Source organism: Dendronephthya gigantea, unplaced genomic scaffold (genome assembly GCF_004324835.1).
Source record: "Dendronephthya gigantea isolate DGI-Jeju-01 unplaced genomic scaffold, DenGig_1.0 000001F, whole genome shotgun sequence".
Classification (NCBI taxonomy): Eukaryota; Metazoa; Cnidaria; class Anthozoa; order Malacalcyonacea; family Nephtheidae; genus Dendronephthya; species Dendronephthya gigantea.
Window position 1 is genome coordinate 6,447,536 of NW_021163011.1, and position 25,117 is coordinate 6,472,652.

General features: G+C 36.3%; 3 protein-coding genes across 7 annotated transcripts; 1 reads left to right on the plus strand and 2 right to left on the minus strand.

Moving 5' to 3' along the window:
• Positions 1-994: 994 nt before the first annotated feature.
• LOC114531130 lies at positions 995-3,708 on the minus strand. The gene is made up of 5 exons (XM_028552783.1): positions 3,593-3,708; positions 2,126-2,202; positions 1,983-2,020; positions 1,534-1,561; positions 995-1,281 (listed from the first exon to the last, which is right to left on the minus strand). The coding sequence occupies exons 1-5, from the start codon at positions 3,610-3,612 to the stop codon at positions 995-997; spliced, it is 450 nt and encodes a 149-aa protein (XP_028408584.1). The 5' UTR covers positions 3,613-3,708.
• A 1,671-nt stretch (positions 3,709-5,379) lies between these two features.
• Positions 5,380-19,979, minus strand: LOC114523812 (centromere-associated protein E-like). Of its 5 annotated transcripts, XM_028544849.1 has the most exons (23): positions 19,734-19,979; positions 18,915-19,043; positions 18,646-18,728; positions 17,299-17,412; positions 17,102-17,209; positions 16,660-16,713; positions 16,050-16,097; positions 13,673-13,786; positions 13,476-13,583; positions 13,033-13,086; positions 12,422-12,469; positions 11,775-11,888; positions 11,580-11,687; positions 11,140-11,193; positions 10,632-10,679; positions 9,468-9,581; positions 9,273-9,380; positions 8,891-8,944; positions 8,278-8,325; positions 7,109-7,222; positions 6,914-7,021; positions 6,532-6,585; positions 5,380-5,971 (listed from the first exon to the last, which is right to left on the minus strand). In XM_028544849.1, the coding sequence occupies exons 1-23, from the start codon at positions 19,786-19,788 to the stop codon at positions 5,903-5,905; spliced, it is 1,908 nt and encodes a 635-aa protein (XP_028400650.1). In that variant the 5' UTR covers positions 19,789-19,979; the 3' UTR covers positions 5,380-5,902. The 5 variants fall into 5 exon arrangements, with proteins under 5 accessions (XP_028400650.1, XP_028400656.1, XP_028400672.1 ...); XM_028544855.1 differs by lacking the exon at positions 10,632-10,679; XM_028544871.1 differs by lacking the exons at positions 12,422-12,469; positions 13,033-13,086; positions 13,476-13,583; positions 13,673-13,786.
• Positions 19,980-20,051: 72 nt separating this feature from the next.
• LOC114523846 (lipoyl synthase, mitochondrial-like) lies at positions 20,052-25,099 on the plus strand. Its single transcript, XM_028544891.1, has 11 exons — positions 20,052-20,264; positions 21,153-21,331; positions 21,608-21,701; positions 22,180-22,260; positions 22,371-22,527; positions 22,640-22,697; positions 22,993-23,121; positions 23,521-23,666; positions 23,782-23,852; positions 23,966-24,077; positions 24,460-25,099. Exons 1-11 carry the CDS (start codon positions 20,142-20,144, stop codon positions 24,510-24,512), a joined length of 1,203 nt encoding a protein of 400 aa, XP_028400692.1. The 5' UTR covers positions 20,052-20,141; the 3' UTR covers positions 24,513-25,099.
• Positions 25,100-25,117: the final 18 nt, after the last annotated feature.

The window sequence follows — 25,117 nt, forward strand, 5'->3', positions numbered from 1 at the left end:
TGCCCTTTTACCTTCGCTCTCAGCATCAGTGTCGTGTAATGGTGAAGTGAAAACGATATGATTACGCTGAATGATCTTCAGTTTTTCACTACATTGTTGTCTGAATTCATACAGCTTATTCTTGTGTTTCTTATCGATATCATGTTGAAATTCGCTTGTGTTTATTGTCTGGCCGCATTGTGAAATTATGTCTTCTTCAATTTGTCGTAGTTTTTTCTCCAGCTCGTTTTTCTTCGTGGCATCGTTGCTCCGAATCAAACTGGAGTTGTAGAGAGCGGTAGCGAGGATGAATGGGTCCAAACGAGCAAACAGTGTTTGTGTTTCGTTTTCGAGACTAGCGCGAGCATTGTAAACATCGCCAAGCTTTTCTAATGCGACTGCTTCGTCGTCTCTATTTTCGTCGTCATGAGCTATTCTCAACGCTCTCGCGATTTCTAGCTCCTTATGCCAGCTTGTAATGGAATGAGAATCTGCTTTTTTCAACTGGGTTACGAAAAACGAAGCATTTCTAGTTGACATTTTGAAATGAGAAATATATACGTATAACTGAGAGACAGCCTCCAGGTTTAAAATATGCTGACTTCCCAGCTATAAATTAGCAGGAAACGGATTAACAGGAATCCGTGGCAACATGCAGAGAGAAACAAAGCGATAAAAAAATAAAGCGATATGACACGATATATAAAGCTCTTCAACTACATTTCGCATAGTTAAATCCTATAGACTCCTAGTTAACACCAAAATACACAAATCTATGAACTTTTAATGGCGAGAGAAAAGAGGGTAAATCAGTCTAGGAATTCGCTTTGCGGAACTGAGTTGCCAGTTGGCACGTAACGATATTTCTACTTAGTGCAGTAAAATTTTGTTGTCATCACAACAAGCGTGTAGTTTTAAACGCAATAAATTTTATTACCATGCAGACCCCTACCACAGTAAGTTACTTGCAATAAGTTATTCACGACATTATATAACATTCGGTCGGATGAGTTGTTTATTCACATGAAGTACAAACCTTTATATTATATTTCATTGCATATGAAAATTCATTTGTCTCAGTATTAACGATAGTAAATTTGTACGATAGTCGTTCTACATGTTTCTGAGGGCAAGAGTTACAGGTGCACGTTGGTACAAGCATGATCTCCTCTTCAGAACGAACTTTTTTGTTATTTTCTAAGTTCATCCATTTTCGTAATTCTTGAGTCATATTTTTCTCGACCCACACAATTCTGTTACAACTGTTATATACACATGGTCTTGGTTTCTCATAAGATAATTCTATTAAACAGAGATGAAAGTATGGACGATTATTTACTTCCATTTTTCTTCTTATCATTCTTAGACTAGTTAAATAGAGGCAATTTTATTTCATATCCTGCCAAAATAATATCGGGTCGAAATTAGACGCATATCTATAATCAAAACCCTGCGAACGAGGTTAATTCATAATATGATATTCAATAGGCATTCATCGGTTTATATAAAGTAAAAAAATTCTTGCTTGAAATAGCATGATGTCCACAGACTTACTTTCTGGACAGCGCTCCAGGAACGAGGTCTGTTAAAAGAGACAACGAGATATAATTCTATCTTTATAATGTCACTAGGCTTAGGGAATTTTTTAATTTTTTCAAAACTAAAATACGTTTATATAATATATGGCTTACTGTCAGTTTTTCTTCGTAACCTTTCGTCATGCATGCGGCAGTGTGATAAATATATTGTAGCGAAATATTTCATTTTGGTCTTATAGTGGGGCTGTCGGACAAATGAACAGTCTTTTTGATCCAACATCCATGCACGTTTCATTTATACTGTTATTACTGTATAGTATATATAAGGCCGCATCTGTGCCGGTGGTATAAAACGTTTTAATAGATCTTGAATAGTTACATCGTAGTTAACTCGAGAATACACGATTCTTATTGGCCAATTCTGCAAGTAACCATAGTTAAAAGTTAACTGATTCTCCTTTTTACCTGAATGCTATTGTAATAAAAATCCATGATTCCTAGGCCTTGGTATATAACAAAAGAACATATTAACATGACTGCAGTGAATCGCTATATTCGCTTCAAAAATATAACTATAGTAACAAACTATATACATTGTCGATCATTACCATTTGGAGCAGTTTTCTTCAATTTGTAGCCGTTGATGGGATTATAATAGATTAACAAGACATAAACAAGTAATAAACTAAAAAAGAAAGTAATGTAGTATAAAAGATATTAACTATAGTCTAATTATATGATATACAAAAAATTGTATAATAATTAAGATATGATTAATAGAATTAACTCATTTAAAAAACTGAAAAGTTGCAGACAGGGTGATCAAGACGGGTAAAGCCCGTTTTCCACTAGGCGAATTTATCGCGAACAGATAAAAAGGAGAAAGCGTTTCTACTTCTCCGGATCACATCACCGGATTTCAGATATCGCTTCGCGTCGCGCGAATAAATTCGCCTAGTGGAAAACGGGCTTACGTATTGATTCATTATTGGTAAATACTGATTTAGCCGCATTTTTCGCAAACGAGAAAACCTGTATATTGAGCTCTTGCAATTGATGTCATAATTCAAACTTTTTGCCTTTAGCCATTTTGGGTGGCAAATTAAAATGCGTTAAGAGAAATTAATATACAATCTTCGTGCATTGCCCTAAATCTATTCACGCGATTGGTCAAAATCAATCACGTGGTTTCTTGTTGCCTGGCGACAGATCAAGGGAATCGTAATTTATTCGCAATAACTGGCAATAACCAGTGCAATAACCCATGAAAATCGTGGTTTATTCGCAAATAACCCATGAAAATCATGGTTTATTCAAAAATGACAGCCTGCAACGAAGCTTGGATCTTCAATGCAGCAATCAATGAGCTCAGATTGTATATTAAAAGTGTTAGAGACTTTATGTTCGCGTTTTGTGGCAAATAAACGCACTTGCTGACCATACAATGAGCTCGAAATGTCAATATTTCCCATCATCGTATGGTCAGCGCGTGCGTTTATTTGTGAACAAAACACTCACAACATGCAGTCTCTAACCCCTAAACAAACTGCGTTATACGTATACGTCATCATTACCACGAGTAGCCTAAAGTCCTTGAACACGCAATCTTACTGTGATCTCAACAGTTGGCGTCAATATATTCAAAACTTTTTTTATAGATTGAGCTTGCTTTGCCGGCTGGCCAAACTGAAATAAATCATTTTTATACTCCAATATCGTACTATAGTCGCGCTTCGTTACCTTTAAAAAAGCTTATTGCAATTGCATGGCTCATGGCTGCTGAAAGTAAAAGACCTTATCGAATACTGCAGAATAACTTAATTTTTCGCCCATGCAAGACTTCTTAGTGAAAATTACATCTGAAACTTTTATGCAGCAAGAGACGAGACATGCCAGAGGTTAAAGGTCTACTTAGATCTAACCGGCACCGTTTATTGTCGGGAATCTCTTCTAAGAGAGCAAGTAAAAACGTACACTTTGTTAGGCATTTCTTGAATCTAACATCCTCAGGTATGATACGGGAACGAAAAGCTATAGGACTACAGGGCATGCAATACACATAATATTAGACTTACCACTGATATCGACAAGACATGTTGCACAACTAGAATCGTAAGACTGGAAACGACTGGAAACCTTCACTGAAATTTATATGATCGCTAACAAACAATCTCAAAAATGCTCCATGCATGGCATGCAACCTTATGAAACATTTATGTACAAGTAAAACCAATAACGAGTATGTTGGCGTGAATGTTGACGTGAATGATAATTAGCATTGCACACAAGTCCCACAACGCGCGAGAATGAAGTACTTACTGTTTAGAATGGATTTTATCATGACTTGCGTAGGGTTACATGCGGCTTAACCCACTTCACAATCTAAAATTTCATGCTTGTGTTGATAGTGCTACACCGATAATGTCGATCTTAGAATCTCATAATTCACCGCGGTGAGGATTTTGGTTTTTGTCCGAGTGAATTTCAGATCCTTATAGAGATGTCGACAAGCAGATCACTCCTATTTCCACGGAACATTTCGGCCTGAAGAAATGTGATTTCTAGTTGTTTAGAAAACGATATGTGACAGTTTTTAACTGGAATGATTCATTCAAGTGAAATTAATCTATTACTTGCATGATTTCATTGGTGTACATGCGGCATCTACACAAGGATAGGGCAGGAGATGTTCTTTATATTAGAGTTTAAGGTACATCCGTAATTTCCAGCAGGGTTCGAAACATGCCCGGCTCTAGCTTTCAGGCATTTGCCTGGACAACTTTAAGTTCCCTCAAAAGTGATTGAATTCAGCACATCAAGCGTGGCACAGAGATCTAGCTTCTTTTCGAATTGTGGGACAATTTATGCGTCTGTGGTAGCGCCCCTCGTCTTTATGCAACTTCCCTCTTCATGGACAGACCATGCACCATCAAATCCCAGCCATTTCATGCATTGTGATTGGTAATGGGATGAATTCTTCATGCACATCGCCAAGATGTTCTCCGCGGGAGACTCAACACAGTGTACTGTGGTCGACCACATATGTATTTCGGGAAGAAATATCATTACCTGCATATATATACATTAACATAAGATAAATATGCATGATTGCAGTTAATTTACTTTGAAGTGGAAAATCCTTAGCATAATGGAATATTATGTTATTTTGGTTAAGCAAAATAATATTATGTCTAATGCTGCTGGATGGTGGCTTACAATTCAAAGTTAAGAGTATAATGTACGTGGTTTTAAGAAATAGACATGCAGTGAAATTCCATTCAGTTCATTTCCACAATTACCTCACAAAACTACGGCAATAAAAGATGATGAACGTTTTTTTCCACGATACAATTATCGGAACCAGACATTACTAATGGGGAATATAAACGTAGTAATTTGCTGTTTTGTCCACCATTAAGAAAGCATCGATACACAATTTATACATAGATACGTGCATATAATTTTACATTAACTCTTCATGCACAAGCATTCTTAAAATTGATTCAGGCCTATTTTTGGCTTTTATGTGACGTCATCGATTCCAGTGAGGATCAACTTGAAAACAAAAAATCTGTGATGAGAGTGAAATAGTTCTTCACTGCATATATGAAGTTGTCCTCGTACTTGGTTGTGAATATTTACAATTTCGTATCAATGACTCAATCCTTTGTTACATATAACTGTCGAGACATCTCAGGTCGACCTCACTCAAATCACTATGAAAATGCTTAATGAAACCCACAGATTAACAAATTCATGATAACGCCAACGGCAAAATGTAGGCTGACTATCGTTTTGAACAGATAAATATTTAATTCAAATTAGTCAACTATACAGCTGTTTAGAAAAAACACTTGAAGTATATTTATATCGAGAAAGGATGTTTTTCTTCATTCCATGGTCATACTTTTTTAAATAGACATAGTTTCGTGTTTACATAGTTATTTTAAAAATTAAATTTGATAATCATTTGGTAATTATAAATAAGCTTTTCCTTGGCCAAGAGTTAAACATAGTATGATTTAAATTAGTTTATATTGAAATCGTCCATTCTATTGCATGCCTTGCTACCGTACGTAGACCTTACGAACAGATTATATAAACCTTTTAGCATGCATTGAAGCAATAAATCTTGTTGACGTTTGTCTCATTCTTGTATTGTTGAAATTAACAATGCATGGATGCGTATATATAATGCGAATCCTCCCTCCGCCTTTTTTCCTCAGGTGCAAACTCACGACCGCGAGACCATCCCATGTTTTGTTACACGTTACCAGTCCTCCCATTCATACGTCAGTGTAGCTCCTTTTTTAATATAGTCATAACTCTGTACAACCACATTCCATGCAGAGTAAAGAGCCTAATGTCCCCCCCCCTGCATTTTTCTATACACAACTTTTACGTACGTATTTATTTAGCGTTGCTATAAATTCGTCTGCTCTGTCAATGCTAGACTAGAGAAAAGAAGGAAAAAATTACCTCCAAAGACTAAATGCTGTTGCATGAAGTGATTGTGAATAACCAACATTTTCTCGAACTTCATAAGCATGCAGTTTGGAGTAGGTTAGTCTAATCGAATGAACCATCAAAGTAATTTTCAAAGAAGTTATTGAGAATTGATCGATCAACTTTATCATCGCAAAAACAAAATTAACTGGTTGGAAGCTGGGAGAAATGTTAAGGTCTGTTCACATGCACGATCCAATTTTGTTGGATCCAATTCACTTCTGACGTATGGAATATACCAGTACTGCATTGGCCTCAGTGCATTTGCTGCCCATAAACATCATAAGACAACAGACTATAAAACATCCATCAGAAGTAAATTGGATCCAACAATATTGGATCGTGTGAACAGACCTTTAAATTTGCTGAGGGAAAGTTAAGTATCCATGTATTCCTAGGATAGTACCTATGTACTGGATATTAGCTTGAACAGCTAAATGTTTCAGGTATTTATTTTAACATTTTTATATTTAGTTGGGGACGTCGTTTAATCAAGTTGATTGGTTACCTGTATTTTTATGACTAGGTTTTTCCTTCTTCTCCTGAGCAGAACATCGACTTCCTATGAGAATTAAAATAAATAATGAGAACATGAGAATTAAATTCAGATACTCCACATGTCAGCGAAACCCGCCAACAATAGCAATAATCCAGGTTAATAAACAATATTATTATTGATGAGTTTAATTTTACCGTAGGTCCCAAGGGTAAAGTGTTCCTCCTCAGGGCCCTGATGTAAGGGCTTAAAATATCCCCCATCCTAATCCTTGTCCTCTCAATGTCCGTTTGAGATAACGGCAATTACCTTTACCTCTCCCCCCACAAACTTGAGTGAAGTGATGCAACCGTGAGTCAACAAAACGTAAGCTAAAACTTAAAAGTTCACATACAAGGCTGTCAACGAATTCAATCCTTTTCATATTTTCTTCAATTACGCCTTTCGTTTTCTTAATCAACTTTTTTATACTTTCCGAGGTAAATTTTTCATCCAAGTATCCCTATATGTACACAAGATACTAAAGCATGAATAATTAATTATTCATCTCAAACTCTGTCGCAACATCAACGATTACAACTATACGCACCTGTTTAATATTATCAAATTCGCCCTCCAGAATTCGAAGTTGTTTCTGCAATTCATTTACAGAATCATCTATTTTCGAAAGTTGCTTATAGTTTGGATCTTCTTCAAGATTATACTATACATAATAAAGATAAGAAAACATTAGGGTGCTTTTCTTTATACGGGAAAACGGACAGACCGTCACAACTTTAAAAAAATCAAAGATCCATTGATCGCTGCCTTTTTACCTGCTGTTGTTTATGCGTTCGGCACATGAGAAGCACAACGTTTGGAACAGGCCTTAGTTAGGTGTCAAATAAATTGTCGTTGGGATGTTTTTCACGTTATAAAAAGTGCATGATTTTAAGAAGAAAGTCAGACTTCGAAAAAGGAAGGATCACTCGAAGAAGTATAACGAGAAGTTGGAAGAGTTTTTGCTCAGGTAATATGGTCATGGTTGGTTGAAAGAATCTGTTGGCTTGATCTTTGGCTTTGCAAATTAATTCACTGCCGTCATGATTTGAAAAGTCAGAAGATATTAGCGATTGCAGGCATATTTTTGTCGATTTTTACTGCGATATCTTGTATATTTCGATTTAAAATGTGAAATACAGGTGAGCTGTTAACTTGATTTTGTTTATTTTATTTCAGAACGAACTATATACAGCGCCGAAAGATGGGGAAGGCGAAACACAAACGCTTGCTCGCAGCGAATAATAGGTATATTATTCTATTAATATATGGGTATAAATTTTGCATTTTGAACTAACTAGTTTGTACACGAAACGAGAATATAGTTTAATCGAATTTTTTGCGACTTTATCCAAAAGTTTTTCCAAGAAATGGCTGAAACTTTTCCGGCTGGCGCAATGCATGCGTTTCGCATGCGTTAGCATGCATTGAAGAAATAAATCTTGTTGAAGTTTGTCTCATTCTTGTATTGTTGAAATTGACAATGCATGGATGCGTATATATAATGCGAGTCCTCCCTCCGCCTTTTTTCCTCACGTGCAAACTCACGACCGCGAGACCATCCCATGTTTTGTTACACGTTACCAGTCCTCCCATTCATACGTCAGTGTAGCTCCTTTTTTAATATAGTCATAACTCTGTACAACGACATTCCATGCAGAGTAAAGAGCCTAATGTTCCCCCCCCCCCGGCATTTTTCTATACACAACTTTTACGTACGTATTTATTTAGCGTTGCTATAAATTCGTCTGCTTTGTCAATGCTAGACTAGAGAAAAGAAGGAAAAAAATTACCTCGAAAGACTAAATGCTGTTGCATGAAGTGAGTGTGAATAACCAACATTTTCTATTAACTTCATAAGCATGCAGTTTGGAGTAGGTTAGTCTAATCGAATGAACCATCATCAAAGTAATTTTCAAAGAAGTTATTGAGAATTGATCGATCAACTTTATCATCGCAAAAACAAAATTAACTGGTTGGAAGCTGGGAGAAATGTTAAGGTCTGTTCACATGCACGATCCAATTTTGTTGGATCCAATTCACTTCTGACGTATGGAATATAGCAGTACTGCATTGGCCTCAGTGCATTTGCTGCCCATAAACATCATAAGACAACAGACTATAAAACATCCATCAGAAGTAAATTGGATCCAACAATATTGGATCGTGTGAACAGACCTTTAAATTTGCTGAGGGAAAGTTAAGTATCCATGTATTCCTAGGATAGTACCTATGTACTGAACATTAGCTTGAACAGCTAAATGTTTCAGGTATTTATTTTAACATTTTTATATTTAGTTGGGGACGTCGTTTAATCAAGTTGATTGGTTACCTGTATTTTTATGACTAGGTTTTTCCTTCTTCTCCTGAGCAGAACATCGACTTCCTATGAGAATTAAAATAAATAATGAGAACATGAGAATTAAATTCAGATACTCCACATTTCAGCGAAACCCGCCAACAATAGCAATAATCCAGGTTAATAAACAATATTATTATTGATGAGTTTAATTTTACCGTAGGTCCCAAGGGTCAAGTGTTCCTCCTCAGGGCCCTGATGTAAGGGCTTAAAATATCCCCCATCCTAATCCTTGTCCTCGCAATGTCCGTTTGAGATAACGGCAATTACCTTTACCCCTCCCCCCACAAACTTGAGTGAAGTGATGCAACCGTGAGTCAACAAAACGTAAGCTAAAACTTAAAAGTTCACATACAAGGCTGTCAACGAATTCAATCCTTTTCATATTTTCTTCAATTATGCCTTTCGTTTTCTTAATCAGCTTTTTTATACTTTCCAAGGTAAATTTTTCATCCAAGTATCCCTATATGTACACAAGATACTAAAGCATGAATAACTAATTATTCATTTAAAACTCTGTCGCAACATCAACGATTACAACTATACGCACCTGTTTAATATTATCAAATTCGCCCTCCAGAATTCGAAGTTGTTTCTGCAATTCATTTACAGAATCATCTATTTTCGAAAGTTGCTTATAGTTTGGATCTTCTTTAAGGTTATACTATACATAATAAAGATAAGAAAACATTAAGGTGCTTTTCTTTATACGGGAAAACGGACAGACCGTCACAACTTTAAAAAAATCAAAGATCCATTGATCGCTGCCTTTTTACCTGCTGTTGTTTATGCGTTCGGCACATGAGAAGCACAACGTTTGAAACAGGCCTTAGTTAGGTGTCAAAAAAATTGTCGTTGGGATGTTTTTCACGTTATAAAAAGTGCTTGATTTTAAGAAGAAAGTCAGACTTCGAAAAAGGAAGGATCACTCGAAGAAGTATAACGAGAAGTTGGAAGAGTTTTTGCTCAGGTAATATGGTCATGGTTGGTTGAAAGAATCTGTTGGCTTGATCTTTGGCTTTGCAAATTAATTCACTGCCGTCATGATTTGAAAAGTCAGAAGATATTAGCGACTGCAGGCATATTTTTGTCGATTTTTACTGCGATATCTTGTATATTTTGATTTAAAATGTGAAATACAGGTGAGCTGTAAATTGATTTTGTTTATTTTATTTCAGAACGAACTATATACAGCGCCGAAAGATGGGGAAGGCGAAACACAAACGCTTGCTCGCAGCGAATAATAGGTATATTATTCTATTAATATATGGGTATAAATTTTGCATTTTGAACTAACTAGTTTGTACACGAAACTAGAATATAGTTTAATCGAATTTTTTGCGACTTTATCCAAAATTTTTTCCAAGAAATGGCTGAAACTTTTCCGGCTGGCGCAATGCATGCGTTTCGCATGCGTCAGCATGCATTGAAGAAATAAATCTTGTTGAAGTTTGTCTCATTCTTGTATTGTTGAAATTGACAATGCATGGATGCGTATATATAATGCGAGTCCTCCCTCCGCCTTTTTTCCTCACGTGCAAACTCACGACCGCGAGACCATCCCATGTTTTGTTACACGTTACCAGTCCTCCCATTCATACGTCAATGTAGCTCCTTTTTTAATATAGTCATAACTCTGTACAACCACATTCCATGCAGAGTAAAGAGCCTAATGTCCCCCCCCTGCATTTTTCTATACACAACTTTTACGTACGTATTTATTTAGCGTTGCTATAAATTCGTCTGCTTTGTCAATGCTAGACTAGAGAAAAGAAGGGAAAAATTACCTCCAAAGACTAAATGCTGTTGCATGAAGTGATTGTGAATAACCAACACTTTCTCGAACTTCATAAGCATGCAGTTTGGAGTAGGTTAGTCTAATCGAATGAACCATCATCAAAGTAATTTTCAAAGAAGTTATTGAGAATTGATCGATCAACTTTATCATCGCAAAAACAAAATTAACTGGTTGGAAGCTGGGAGAAATGTTAAGGTCTGTTCACATGCACGATCCAATTTTGTTGGATCCAATTCACTTCTGACGTATGGAATATAGCAGTACTGCATTGGCCTCAGTGCATTTGCTGCCCATAAACATCATAAGACAACAGACTATAAAACATCCTAAATGAACATCCCTTGAACAGCTAAATGTTTCAGGTATTTATTTTAACATTTTTATATTTAGTCGGGGACGTCGTTTAATCAAGTTTATTGGTTACCTGTATTTTTATGACTAGGTTTTTCCTTCTTCTCCTGAGCAGAACATCGACTTCCTATGAGAATTAAAATATATAATGAGAACATGAGAGTTAAATTCAGATACTCCAGATACTGTAAGCAAAACCCGCTAACAATAGCAATAATCCAGGTTAATAAACAATATTATTATTGATGAGTTTAATTTCACCGTAGGTCCCAATGGGTCAAGTGTTCCTCCTTAGGGCCCTGATGTAAGGGCTTAAAATATCCCGCATCCTAATTTTATATGCCTTATCCACATTTTATCCCACGATATCCCACATACTCCCACCCGTAATTGTCCTCGCAATGTCCGTTTGAGATAACTGCAATTACTTTTACCCCTCCCCCCACAAACTTGAGTAAAGTGATGCAACCGTGAGTCAACAAAACGTAAGCTAAAACTTAAAAGTTCACATACAAGGCTGTCAACGAATTCAATCCTTTTCATATTTTCTTCAATTATGCCTTTCGTTTTCCTAATCAACTTTTTTATGCTTTCCGAGGTAAATTTTTCATCCAAGTATCCCTATATGTACACAAGATACTAAAGCATGAATAATTAATTATTCATCTCAAACTCTGTCGCAACATCAACGATTACAACTATACGCACCTGTTTAATATTATCAAATTCGCCCTCCAGAATTCGAAGTTGTTTCTGCAATTCATTTACAGAATCATCTATTTTCGAAAGTTGCTTATAGTTTGGATCTTCTTTAAGGTTATACTATACATAATAAAGATAAGAAAACATTAGGGTGCTTTCCTTTATACGGGAAAACGAACAGACCGTCACAACTTTAAAAGAATCAAAGATCCATTCCATTGATCGCTGCCTTATTACCTGCTGTTGTTTATGCGTTCGGCACATGAGAAGCACAACGTTTGGAACAGGCCTTAGTTAGGTGTCAAAATGAATTGTCGTTGGGATGTTTTTCACGTTATAAAAGGTGCTCGATTTTAAGAAGAAAGTCAGACTTTGTAATTTCGAAAAAGGAAGGATCACCCGAAGAAGTATAACGAGAAGTTGGAAGAGTTTTTGCTCAGGTAATATGGTCATGGTTGGTTGAAAGAATCTGTTGGCTTGATCTTTGGCTTTGCAAATTAATTCACTGCCGTCATGATTGTCCCATTCATACGTCAGTGTAGCTCCTTTTTTAATATAGTCATAACTCTGTACAACGACATTCCATGCAGAGTAAAGAGCCTAATGTCCCCCCCCCCCCCGCCCGCATTTTTCTATACACAACTTTTACGTACGTATTTATTAAGCGTTGCTATAAATTCGTCTACTTTGTCAATGCTAGACTAAAGAAAAGAAGGAAAAAAATTACCTCCAAAGACTAAATGCTGTTGCATGAAGTGATTGTGAATAACCAACATTTTCTATTAACTTCATAAGCATGCAGTTTGGAGTAGGTTAGTCTAATCGAATGAACCATCAAAGTAATTTTCAAAGAAGTTATTGAGAATTGATCGATCAACTTTATCATCGCAAAAACAAAATTAACTGGTTGGAAACTGGGAGAAATGTTAGGGTCTGTTCACATGCACGATCCAATTTTGTTGGATCCAATTCACTTCTGACGTATGGAATATAGCAGTACTGCATTGGCCCATATTTCATTTGCTGCCCATAAACATCATAAGACAACAGACTGTAAAACATCCATTAGAAGTGAATTGGATCCAACAATATTGGATTGTGTGAACAGACCTTTAAATTTGCTGAGGGGAAGTTAAGTATCTAAGTATTCCTAGGATAGTACCTATGTACTGAATATTAGCTTGAACAGCTAAATGTTTCAGGTATTTATTTTAACATTTTTATATTTAGTTGGGGACGTCGTTTAATCAAGTTGATTGGTTACCTGTATTTTTATGACTAGGTTTTTTCTTTTTCTCCTGAGCAGAACATCGACTTCCTATGAGAATTAAAATAAATAATGAGAACATGAGAGTTAAATTCAGATACTCCAGATACTGTAAGAAAAACCCGCTAACAATAGCAATAATCCAGGTTAATAAACAATATTATTATTGATGAGTTTAATTTCACCGTAGGTCCCAATGGGTCAAGTGTTCCTCCTTAGGGCCCTGATGTAAGGGCTTAAAATATCCCCCATCCTAATTTTATATGCCTTATCCACATTTTATCCCACGATATCCCACATACTCCCACCCGTAATTGTCCTCTCAATGTCCGTTTGAGATAACGGCAATTTACCTTTACCCCTCCCCCCACAAACTTAAGTCAAGTGATGCAACCATGAGTCATAACAAAACTTAAGATAAAACTTAAAAGTTTACATACAAGGCTGTCAACGAATTCAATCTCTTTCATATTTTCTTCAATTATGCCTTTCGTTTTCTTAATCAACTTTTTTATGCTTTCCGAGGCAAATTTTTCATCCAAGTATCCCTATATGTACACACAAGATACTAAAGCATGAATAATTAATTATTCATTTAAAACTCTGTCGCAACATCAACGATTACAACTATACGCACCTGTTTAATATTATCAAATTCGCCCTCCAGAATTCGAAGTTGTTTCTGCAATTCATTTACAGAATCATCTATTTTCGAAAGTTGCTTATAGTTTGGATCTTCTTCAAGATTATACTATACATAATAATGATAAGAAAACATTAGGGTGCTTTCTTTATACGGGAAAACGGACAGACCGTCACAACTTTAACAAGAATCAAAGATCCATTGATCGCTGCCTTATTACCTGCTGTTGTTTATGCGTTCGGCACATGAGAAGCACAACGTTTGAAACAGGCCTTATTGTTAGGTGTCATCGATGCATAAAATAAATTGTCGTTGGATTGTTTTTCACGTCATAAAAGATGCTTGATTTTAAGAAGAAAGTCAGACTTTGTAATTTCGAAAAAGGAAGGATCACTCGAAGAAGTATAACGAGAAGTTGGAAGAGTTTTTGCTCAGGTAATATGGTCATGGTTGGTTGAAAGAATCTGTTGGCTTGATCTTTGGCTTTGCAAATTAATTCACTGCCGTCATGATTTGAAAAGTCAGAAGATATTAGCGACTGCAGGCATATTTTTATCGATTTTTACTGCCCTATCTTGTATATTTCGATTTAAAATGTGAACGAACTACGGCGCCGAAAGATGGGGAAGGCGGAAACACAAACGCTTGCTCGCAGCAAATAATAGGTATATTGTTCTATTAATATGTGGGTATAAATTTTGCAATTTGAACTAACTATAGTTTGTACACGAAACTAGAATATAGTTTAATCGAATTTTTTGCGACTTTATCCAAAATCTTTTCCAAGAAATGGCTAAAACTTTTCCGGCTGGCGCAATGCATGCGTTTTTCGGACACAGTTTTCGTATCGTGAATACCTATCCGTCAGCGCCTTATGTTAGTTTTGTACAATGAAAGACCGGTATATATATACATATATATATATATATATTGGTATATGTATGTACGTTATGCTAGACTTGACATGCGCTGAGTTATTTCAGTTTATCTATTGTAATTTTCTACTTCCAAAGTATCGTATCGTGTTGTAGTGGATTCCTTTGTTTCCAATTAGCTTTACCACAAAACAAAAATATAGGCGCAAAGCAAGTCACTCTAACTACTGTAGGCTTCATATAGCCGTGAATTGTTTAGTTTTACCGAGGTTTTTTTTTAGATTGATCGAATCGTCAGAGTCAAGAGTCGGAGCTTTGGGACATTTATGCACGCAAATACAAAACTCAATTTGACTTCGGTTAAAATATGCACAATAAAATTGCATGGGATTTGGCTTTTTTGACTGAGATATGCTGAACACTCTTCTGTTTACCTCCTTGATTTTGAAATTTTCGGTTTGCGGTTATTGCATGGGTTAACCTGGTCCTGTCAAGCGCATGCGGAGGAAATACAAGTGATTCTGGGGCCCCATCACTTGTATTTTTCCCATCTTGAATGACAATAATCAGGAAAAAAATATCGCTCATAGACCGTCTAAAACATGAAAATGCATGAGAAATTGTATTTCTAAATGGAGACAATAGTCGAGTTTCAGTTTTTTGGGACCATGAAGAAAACGATGATTATTTCCTACAAGGCTACAAAACGTGCATGACATTTTGTATTCCCGTGCGCAATGCGAAGGCCTTGGACGAGTGGCGTAGGAGATAATAAAGGTGTACAATTGGATTTTGAGTGATCATTTTATCCTGAATGCTTTATACATAAGGTGACATTTCTCTTTTGGAAATTAATATGATATTTTTGTATTTTCGTTAAGGGATCAGATGACGAGGTCGAGGGATCGTCGCAGGATCACATGTTGTGAAGGGATCGTCGCAGGATGGGATGACGACGAGACGGGTGTACAAGTGGAAGCTAGTTGAGGTACATACTATAGGTATACTAATTAGGGTAATGCATGCTTAATATAAGTGCGTGGTTTATTCTCGGATAATTCCTCTCGTGGTCTAACCTAATATATTTACACATCAAGTGACATTTAACCCTTTTCGACAATGCATGATAACAGGAAATCTGTCACAGCTCTCATAAGGGCGTTTTCGAGATTTCTCTATGAAACATTCCTGGTTGTCATTTGCGTGTGAATTTTATCGGCTTTCAGTGGTCTTATACAAATTTCTTTTATTTCGAAAAACAAGAAAAGCTTTTGATACAATAGTACTAGCCACGTTATTCTGAGTCAACGAAATACAATTATTTTAGTTCATGTCTGAGAAACTCTAATGTGTGTAAAAGTCAGTCCTCCCATTCATACGTCAGTGTAGCTTCTTTTTTAATATAGTCATAACTCTGTACAACGACATTCCATGCAAACTAAAGAGCCTAATGTTCCCCCCCCCCCGGCATTTTTCTATACACAACTTTTACGTACGTATTTATTTAGCGTTGCTATAAATTCGTCTGCTTTGTCAATGCTAGACTAGAGAAAAGAAGGAAAAAAATTACCTCCAAAGACTAAATGCTGTTGCATGAAGTGATTGTGAATAACCAACATTTTCTATTAACTTCATAAGCATGCAGTTTGGAGTAGGTTAGTCTAATCGAATGAACCATCAAAGTAATTTTCAAAGAAGTTATTGAGAATTGATTGATCAACTTTATCATCGCAAAAACAAAATTAACTGGTTGGAAGCTGGAAGAAATGTTAAGGTCTGTTCACATGCACGATCCAATTTTGTTGGATCCAATTCACTTCTGACGTATGGAATATAGCAGTACTGCATTGGCCTCAGTGCATTTGCTGCCCATAAACATCATAAGACAACAGACTATAAAACATCCATTAGAAGTGAATTGGATCCAACAATATTGAATCGTGTGAACAGACCTTTAAATTTGCTGAGGGAAAGTTAAGTATCCATGTATTCCTAGGATAGTACCTATGTACTGAACATTAGCTTGAACAGCTAAATGTCTCAGATATTTATTTTTACATATTTATATTTAGTTGGGGACGTCGTTTAATCAAGTTGATTGGTTACCTGTATTTTTATGACTAGGTTTTTCCTTCTTCCCCTGAGCAGAACATCGACTTCCTATGAGAATTAAAATAAATAATGAGAACATGAGAGTTAAATTCAGATACTCCAGATACTGTAAGCAAAACCCGCTAACAATAGCAATAATCCAGGTTAATAAACAATATTATTATTGATGAGTTTAATTTCACCGTAGGTCCCAATGGGCCAAGTGTTCCTCCTTAGGGCCCTGATGTAAGGGCTTAAAATATCCCCCATCCTAATTTTATATGCCTTATCCACATTTTATCCCACGATATCCCACATACTCCCACCCGTAATTGTCCTCTCAATGTCCGTTTGAGATAACGGCAATTTACCTTTACCCCTCCCCCCACAAACTTAAGTCAAGTGATGCAACCGTGAGTCATAACAAAACGTAATATAAACCTAAAAGTTTACATACAAGGCTGTCAACAAATTCAATCTTTTTCATATTTTCTTCAATTATGCCTTTCGTTTTCTTAATCAGCTTTTTTATGCTTTCCGAGGCAAATTTTTCATCCAAGTATCCCTATATGTACACACAAGATACTAAAGCGTGAATAATTAATTATTCATTTAAAACTCTGTCGCAACATCAACGATTACAACTATACGCACCTGTTTAATATTATCAAATTCGCCCTCCAGAATTCGAAGTTGTTTCTGCAATTCATTTACAGAATCATCTATTTTCGAAAGTTGCTTATAGTTTGGATCTTCTTCAAGATTATACTATACATAATAAAGATAAGAAAACATTAGGGTGCTTTCTTTATACGGGAAAACGGACAGACCGTCACAACTTTAAAAGAATCAAAGATTCATTGATCGCTGGCTTATTACCTGCTGTTGTTTATGCGTTCGGCACATGAGAAGCACAACGTTTCGAACAGGCCTTACTGTTAGGTGTCATCGATGCATAAAATAAATTTTTGTTGGATTGTTTTTCACGTTGTAAAAGGTGCTTGATTTTAAGAAGAAAATCAGACTTCGAAAAAGGAAGGATCACTCGAAGAAGTATAACGAGAAGTTGGAAGAGTTTTTGCTCAGGTAATATGGTCATGGTTGGTTGAAAGAATCTGTTGGCTTGATCTTTGGCTTTGCAAATTAATTCACTGCCGTCATGATTTGAAAAGTCAGAAGAATATATTAGCGACTGCAGGCATATTTTTGTCAATTTTTTCTGCCATATCTTGTATATTTCGATTTAAAATGTGAAATACAGGTGAGCTGTTAACTTGATTTTGTTTTTTTTATTTCAGAACGAACTATATACAGCGCCGAAAGAAACTCTAATTTTATCCAGTTAGCTGTAATAAGCCATGAGTATATAGTTTGCTCGAGAGTCGAAAAACTGGGACTTTTTAACAATTCGGTGAATTTTTGGAAGTAAAACTATTAAGGTTTGATTGAGAAGTATTTCGGGAGCGCTTTTCTTAAAAAAGTGATTAAATCTTCATTTTTTTTCTAAGACCACCTTAGCGGCTGCGGAAAATGCATGAGATGGCTTTAAAACGAATGAAAGTAACAAAATGCAATTAGCATAGTCGACGCGCACGCAACAAAAAAAATTTCGAATTCGTATTGGCCTAATTTTAGATTAAAACGCGTGCGTGGCTTCTGGGTTTGAATCCCAGAATACTGTCGTAAAAGAATATTAATAATATGGTTGCAACCATCACGAAATTTAGCTACTTCTGTACGGACCCCAGGTTGTTGACACAACTCCCTGATCAGGTTTAATTGTATCTTAATTTGTTAAGAAGTTGTGCAGAAGTTGAACACATGATATATGTCCACACAGGTTTCAGTTTTGCAAATGTTTGCAGTCATGCCCTTTTTTGAAACCCTGGGGTAACAATTTTTCTATGGAGACTCTATGCCTTCAGGGAGCAGCATCTTACCCAGGCTCTTTTGAATATTTTGCTAATTGATTGACATAGAACAAATTTAAATATATTGTACCTTGCTTCCAATTAACATGATTTTGCTTCCTGATTTTATTCCATACGAAATTAGCATGGATGATAAATCTTGCAATGATTTACCTTAAAAATTAATAGTTCGATCATCATAACATCATGACTTTATCTCAATGTGTTTATTTCCTTTATTTTTGAGGAGCCTCCTAAATATTTGGTGTACTTTCAAATTTAATTTTTAAAATTAATAAAATATAGTCATATTTTTCATCATTTCCAATCATGGATTTCAACAATTGTGCACAAGCTCACCTTTATGAATCAACTTTTGGGCATTACGTGGTACTCCAAGTTCTTTTTCAATGCATTCTGCCAGGGACTGGACAGTTAACATGCCACTTGCATTTTTAGCACGCAAAGTGATAGCATGTTTTGTAGGCCCTTTTCATAAAACAACATTCAAAAATTTGAAATATATATTAATATAGTTATGTTCTGAGTTATATTCTAAAATCTTCCAAGTGAAAATATATCTATCATGTACAAAGGTGAACTGACTAGTTGGTCATTCAGTGGCAGCTGGTGCCCAGCCAGATATACTAGAATTTGATGAGTGCAAGAAATCATTGTTTACGTCCAAGTTTGATGAGTTAAGAGTACTAATCAGTAACAAGCAAGAACCCATGTGAAAATTATAAATTGCAGAGCTCTGCACAATTTTGATGTCTTCTGTTTTTTAATTAACTACAATATCTTTTTTGAAATCTCTGGTGTACAAATTTGCACACACATTCCCCTCAGCGCATGAGAGTTGAGAGTGTTTATTTGGTGCAGGAAGTACAAAAAGTTGTGAAGTGCTCTAATAGCACATATCAAAGGAGTGTGATTTACACATTTCACCAGTGAATCACCAGGTCCCCTCAGCGCATGAGAGTTGAGAGTGTTTATTTCGTGCAGGAGGTACAAAAAGTTGTGAAGTGCTCTAATAGCACATATCAAAGGAGTGTTTGCACATTTCACTTTGCACAATTTGCACATTTCACCAGTGAATCACCAGGTGTAATGTTTTTTATACGACTAATTACCTAATTTCTACATATAGATCACATTGCGGTTGTGTCATCAACTTACCATGGGTAACAATCAAATCCAACGTTGCAAGAGCTTTTTCCTCCGTGGCAGCCATGATCGCTCAGCAGAGTGAAAGTTGATTTTTAATATAGGAACACATTTAGAAACACGGAAACAAAAAATTTACAAAATCGAAAGTGATCCACGTGCCGCAAACGTTATACTCCAAAAAACCCCCGAAAAAATATTCCCGAAAATATGACGTCATATATGACGTCATATAGGTCCTCGCCACTCATAGACTGGTCCTCTCTGTGCAACCTCGTACCCAGGGTCTTTACTCGTGCTCTCTGTGTCGCTATGACCACTCTACTGAGACCTACTGAGACCAGTGAGCAATCACCACTTAATATAGCCACTACTGACACTGAGTGACCATGACTATCAACCTTTCAGTAGAGGGATAGAATGGGTCATATCTTCCTAAAAATTGAATATTCCCCCCTCTGTGCCCAAAATATCCACCAGTATTTAAATATTAAAATGGCGTCGTCAAGCGTCCGAAGATGTCTGATGGCCAAACAAAATAAGGTTTGTTTAATTGAACTTCACACAATAATAATCAAGAAGATTACAAGGGATTGATGCATATTTGATATTTCATGCAGTAATACAGATTGTACATCTTTGACCATGTTTTATATTAAAGTAAACGTTTTTATATAATGATATTATAAATATTAAATATTATCACAGACCACTGACTCACTGAGACGAGTATCACTTAATTCTCTCAGTCTCTCTGGGATCTGTTGTACTCCTTATGCAAAGCCAGCAAAGGATCTGTTACATTATGCCTTTGCTGTTTTTGAAAAACGTGACAAAGAACTGCTGCTGTAGATAAAACTTTTAGCAGTTTAAGCTGTGATATATGTTCAACAAAAGCTGAACAGTGAAGTGCATGAACACTTGACCTTTTCTATTTCCTACTGTATTTAATGAAGTCAACATATTGAAAATTGGATGTGGCTCCCAGTCTCAACTCTCAACTAAACATTTAACAGTCAGTCACTACAAAATTTCAAGAAAATACTAAATGACCTGCAGTTTTTTGACAGCACCAGTCCACTTTTGTTAGTCAGAGGGAGCATTCATAGACAATAGACATGCTGGCCTAAAAATGCTGGGAGGTGGGGTAATGTCTGCCCTGCGAGCCCTGTAAGGTACATGCCTGCTAGAGGCATGCTTTCCCAAAAAATTTTGAAATTTAGAAATGCAACTTTTCACATTTTAGGCCTAATGTTTTTTTATTCATTGCTTACACTATTTGATTTTAGATTTCAGCAAAATTATCCAGCCCCAATTATTATAGTTTTTATCTCTTAAAGTACCTTTTGTACAGTTATTCAACCAATCACAAACTTTCTTAAGTTAACACAACTGTATCTATACATATTCCTAAATGAATTGTTTTTACAGGTATTTCTATTACCTAATTTACGGGGTATTGCCAAGCACCTTTGCTATAAAAGGCAGAATCTTGCAACACTCTCTAAAGACCAAAGGGAGAGTTTAGCAAATGGGCCAGATCTAAAAGATTTTCTGTCTGAAGATGTTGACAGGGATTTCAATCCATATAAAAGAATTAAAGGGAAAAGGTTTGTTTGGAAGTTCTTAATAATCAAAGCTAGAATATGCATAAGTAAGTAAAAATAGTATTGTTTATGTTAATTACATAAGTGTATGGTGCGTAAGGGTATGTGTGCCAAACTGCACACAGATGAGATGTCTGCAGACTGTACTAAACTCGATTTTCCTGCTTTAGGACTATTACTTGCCTTATTTAATCATGATTATTTAACCTGTTTTTTATCAAAAACCTGTTGGTAAATTGGAACTAAGAAATATGTGTTATTTTCTGTATTCTTTTTCAGGTTACGGTTACCACCTTGGCTTAAAACAGAAATTCCAATTGGGAAGAATTATTACAAACTAAAAGAATCTCTGAGAGATCTTAATCTATCCACAGTAAGTCATGACCTATATGATAATGATAGTTTGTAGTACTCCACCTAGAATGAATGTTGTTCATCTAATCAATATGGTTTAGTTGTCATGTTTAAGTCTAGGTGTAGGAAATGGTAACACTGAGTGTCATTATGCATGCAATGTGGTATGTCTCATATATTCAGACCATTGAACCCAAATAAGACTGGAACGCTCACTCTCTGACTTTCCCTCATTAATGAGTGAAGCCAAGATGGTGGATCATGAAGCCTTTCTTGTAGGTATGATCCAGGCCTCCGGCATGGAAATTTCAAAGGAAAATCATAATTGCCGCCATTTTACCTACGAAATTTCTGCGTGGAGGCCAGGATCATACCTACAAGAAAGGCTTCAGTGTCCGCCATCTTGGCTTCGAACTTCCGACAGAGTGAGCGTTCCAGTCTTATTTGAGTTCGCTGATTCAGACATGAATATTATTCTATTTTCTCCTTCATCCAAGGTATGCGAGGAAGCAAAATGTCCAAATATCGGTGAATGCTGGGGTGGAACAGACGGTCAAACAGCAACTGCAACAATCATGGTAATGCTAAAAATAATAGCCTGTCACTAAAATATTAGGCTGAGTCACTAAAACAGCAAGTATGGCTGTATTAGCCTGATAATATATTGCACATTCTGTTTGTTTTGCAGCTCCTGGGAGACCAGTGCACCAGGGGATGTCGTTTCTGTTCAGTGAAAACAAACAAGAAGCCACCACCACCAGATCCAATGGAACCTGAAAATACAGCTACAGCAATTTCAAAATGGGAACTGGGTTACGTTGTTCTTACTTCTGTTGATAGAGATGGTTAGTGTTAACAAGTACATATTTAACCATAATTAACCTTAATACTGAACAAGGATGACTTGATGCATGTCACCAGTAAATTATTTTCAAATATTAACCATTTCTCATTTAGATTTACCAGATGGCGGTTCCTCGCATTTTGCTGAGACAGTGATCAAAATCAAAGAAAAGTGAGGTTTTACTTCAAATTATCTTACTGATTAATCACAGCCACATGCAAGAAAAATTGGCATGCCACTAAATACTATCTTTTAGCCATCATTTTTTGCCCCTTTTTGGCGTTGATAATTTGCAGCAGTTTAATTAATAGAATGACATTGACGTTTTAAATAGTATCTTATTTTCCAGCTTCACTATCAGTTTAGATCGCATAACTTTTTTTGTATTTTATTATGCAGTGGTCATATTCAGTGTCAAAGTTGATGAACTGCGATGTAAATATTTTTCTATAATTTTCTTACACAGGAACCCGTCACTGTTGGTTGAATGTCTCACACCAGATTTTCGGGGAAATTTAGATCAGGTTAAAACAATCGTGGACTCAGGATTAGATGTTTACGCCCATAATGTGGAAACTGTGGAACGACTTCAGTTGTAAGTACTGCATGTATTTGGCGAGCGTGGCTGCAGAACGTAGCTACGAGGTTATGAAAAACCTCGAGTACGGAACCTGGTAGAAAACCGATGCGATCATATTGGGACGCATATATGCCATCATAATTTGGGGTGCATATACCTTTTGTATAGTTGATTGTGCTTCCCAAAATTAACGTTTATCGGTTACTGCTGAATATATAGATACTGTACCCCCGGTTATCGCGCTTGTTATGCGATACTGTACCCCCGGTTATCGCGCTTGTTATGCGGCCTCCCCCCCCCCTTTTTCTCACAGATGGGTGGACAGAACGGTCAGTACTTCAAAGCACGTGATGTATATATAAGTCCTTTCTTGTTGCTTTTTTCGTGATATCGTATTGATAATTAATTTTCTAGGCTTTTACGTGACCCCAGAGCCGGGTACAAACAATCTTTAGACGTTTTACGTCATGCAAAAGACGTGAGACCAGATTTGGTGACAAAGAGTTCAATCATGTTGGGTGTTGGAGAAACTGATGACGAGATTCTGCAAACTCTAAAAGGTAATGAACTGTCGGGCCTCGAAGTTTGCCAAAAAAAACAAATCAATTTAGGGGAGATTCTTATTTCAATAACATCCGTCTCCTCTCATGCTGAGGCAATTCTGTTGAATTTCAGATCTCAGAGAAGTTGATGTGGATTGTGTAACCCTCGGACAGTATATGCAACCTACAAGATTACACTTGAAGGTTGGTTCATATCTAAGGTTTAATAATAACCGCGTGTTTTACCGCTATTGAATGTATGTCTGTGGCCAGTTTCTTAGTCTTCAGTGCAATCCACTCTGTCATTATTAAACTAGGTAGTTGAATACGTAACACCAGAGAAATTTGAACATTGGGAGAAAATTGGACAAGAATTGGGTTTCGCATATACTGCAAGTGGCCCGTTGGTTAGATCTTCGTACAAGGCTGGTACGTTACTTGGCCTTTGCCATATTTTATGTATTAAAGCATGTACAGATTGATGCGCTCTGAATGAAGAAGCTGTAATTGAAAGTATCATTTTGAACCCATTTTATCACAAAAGGCTCTCACCCACTAACGCCATTTTGTCACCAAAGGCTCTCCTTTCATCGCAAAAACTAGCTCGCCGTAAGTACTTTCGTCCAATCACAATGCTTGACAGTTTATTTTAATTACATGCAAACACTCGCAGCGAGCTTGCGAGTTGATTTTACGATGAGTGGAAAAGAGCCTTAATTTCTGGTGATGCGAAATTGTGTGCACCGCTTGAACACATTCCACGTCGACGTTGCAATGAAATCTTAAGGCAGTGCGTTATTTTCTTATTTAGGGGAATTCTTTTTGGCAAATTTGGTAAATAAACGAAAATCTTCGAAAAAGTGAAATAGCAGCCAGCGATATTTGAGGATCATGTCGATGAAGGAAAACTTGTATTAATTATATTTGTATAGGGTATGTAAATTCAATATATATATTTTATCATTGCCGACAGTATAAAATTAAAAGTTCGACTTTTGCCTGCCTTCATTCTGAATGGAAAATTCAGGACTCACACCATCAAAGATTGTGGACTATGTGTGATACATCATCATGGCGAGTGTCCAACACAGTACCTCTAATAACAATGTTAACTTCAACGGTATATTGTAGACACTTTTACAGTTTAGTAACTGTAACTATATTTGCAGTGCTATAAAATTCATGCTGCATAGATGGGATTCAGGACAGCGGTTGTACACCATATCCAAAGAAATATCGCGACATGCATTGCAATGCATGCATAGCCTTGTAGTATATGGGAACAAATCATGTTTACCCCGTATTCTGTGAGGTGAATTGTGACAATAACTAACAATGAATGAATGAATCTTTGCACTGCTATAATATTAACAAAACAATTTATAAATATACAGAATAAAACTGACTAAAATAAAATTATAATACATGCCATAATGTTTTCAGGCAACTAACAACGTTATACACGTTTG

Coding starts and splice junctions, on each gene's coding strand:
- LOC114531130 (XM_028552783.1), bottom strand. CDS start 3,612: ATGTCTTGTCGATATCAGTG. Junction 2,021..2,125: donor GAAGAAAACTGCTCCAAATG/GTAATGATCGAC, acceptor TTATATACCAAG/GCCTAGGAATCATGGATTTT. Junction 1,282..1,533: donor CCTGGAGCGCTGTCCAGAAA/GTAAGTCTGTGG, acceptor TCTGTTTAATAG/AATTATCTTATGAGAAACCA.
- LOC114523812 (XM_028544849.1), bottom strand. CDS start 19,788: ATGGCTGCCACGGAGGAAAAAGCTCTTGCAACGTTGGATTTGATTGTT. Junction 19,044..19,733: donor GGATTTGATTGTTACCCATG/GTAAGTTGATGA, acceptor TTTTATGAAAAG/GGCCTACAAAACATGCTATC. Junction 5,972..6,531: donor ACCTAGTCATAAAAATACAG/GTAACCAATCAA, acceptor TCTTTTCTCTAG/TCTAGCATTGACAGAGCAGA.
- LOC114523846 (XM_028544891.1), top strand. CDS start 20,142: ATGGGTCATATCTTCCTAAAAATTGAATATTCCCCCCTCTGTGCCCAA. Junction 22,698..22,992: donor GTGATCAAAATCAAAGAAAA/GTGAGGTTTTAC, acceptor TTTCTTACACAG/GAACCCGTCACTGTTGGTTG. Junction 23,667..23,781: donor GATTCTGCAAACTCTAAAAG/GTAATGAACTGT, acceptor GTTGAATTTCAG/ATCTCAGAGAAGTTGATGTG.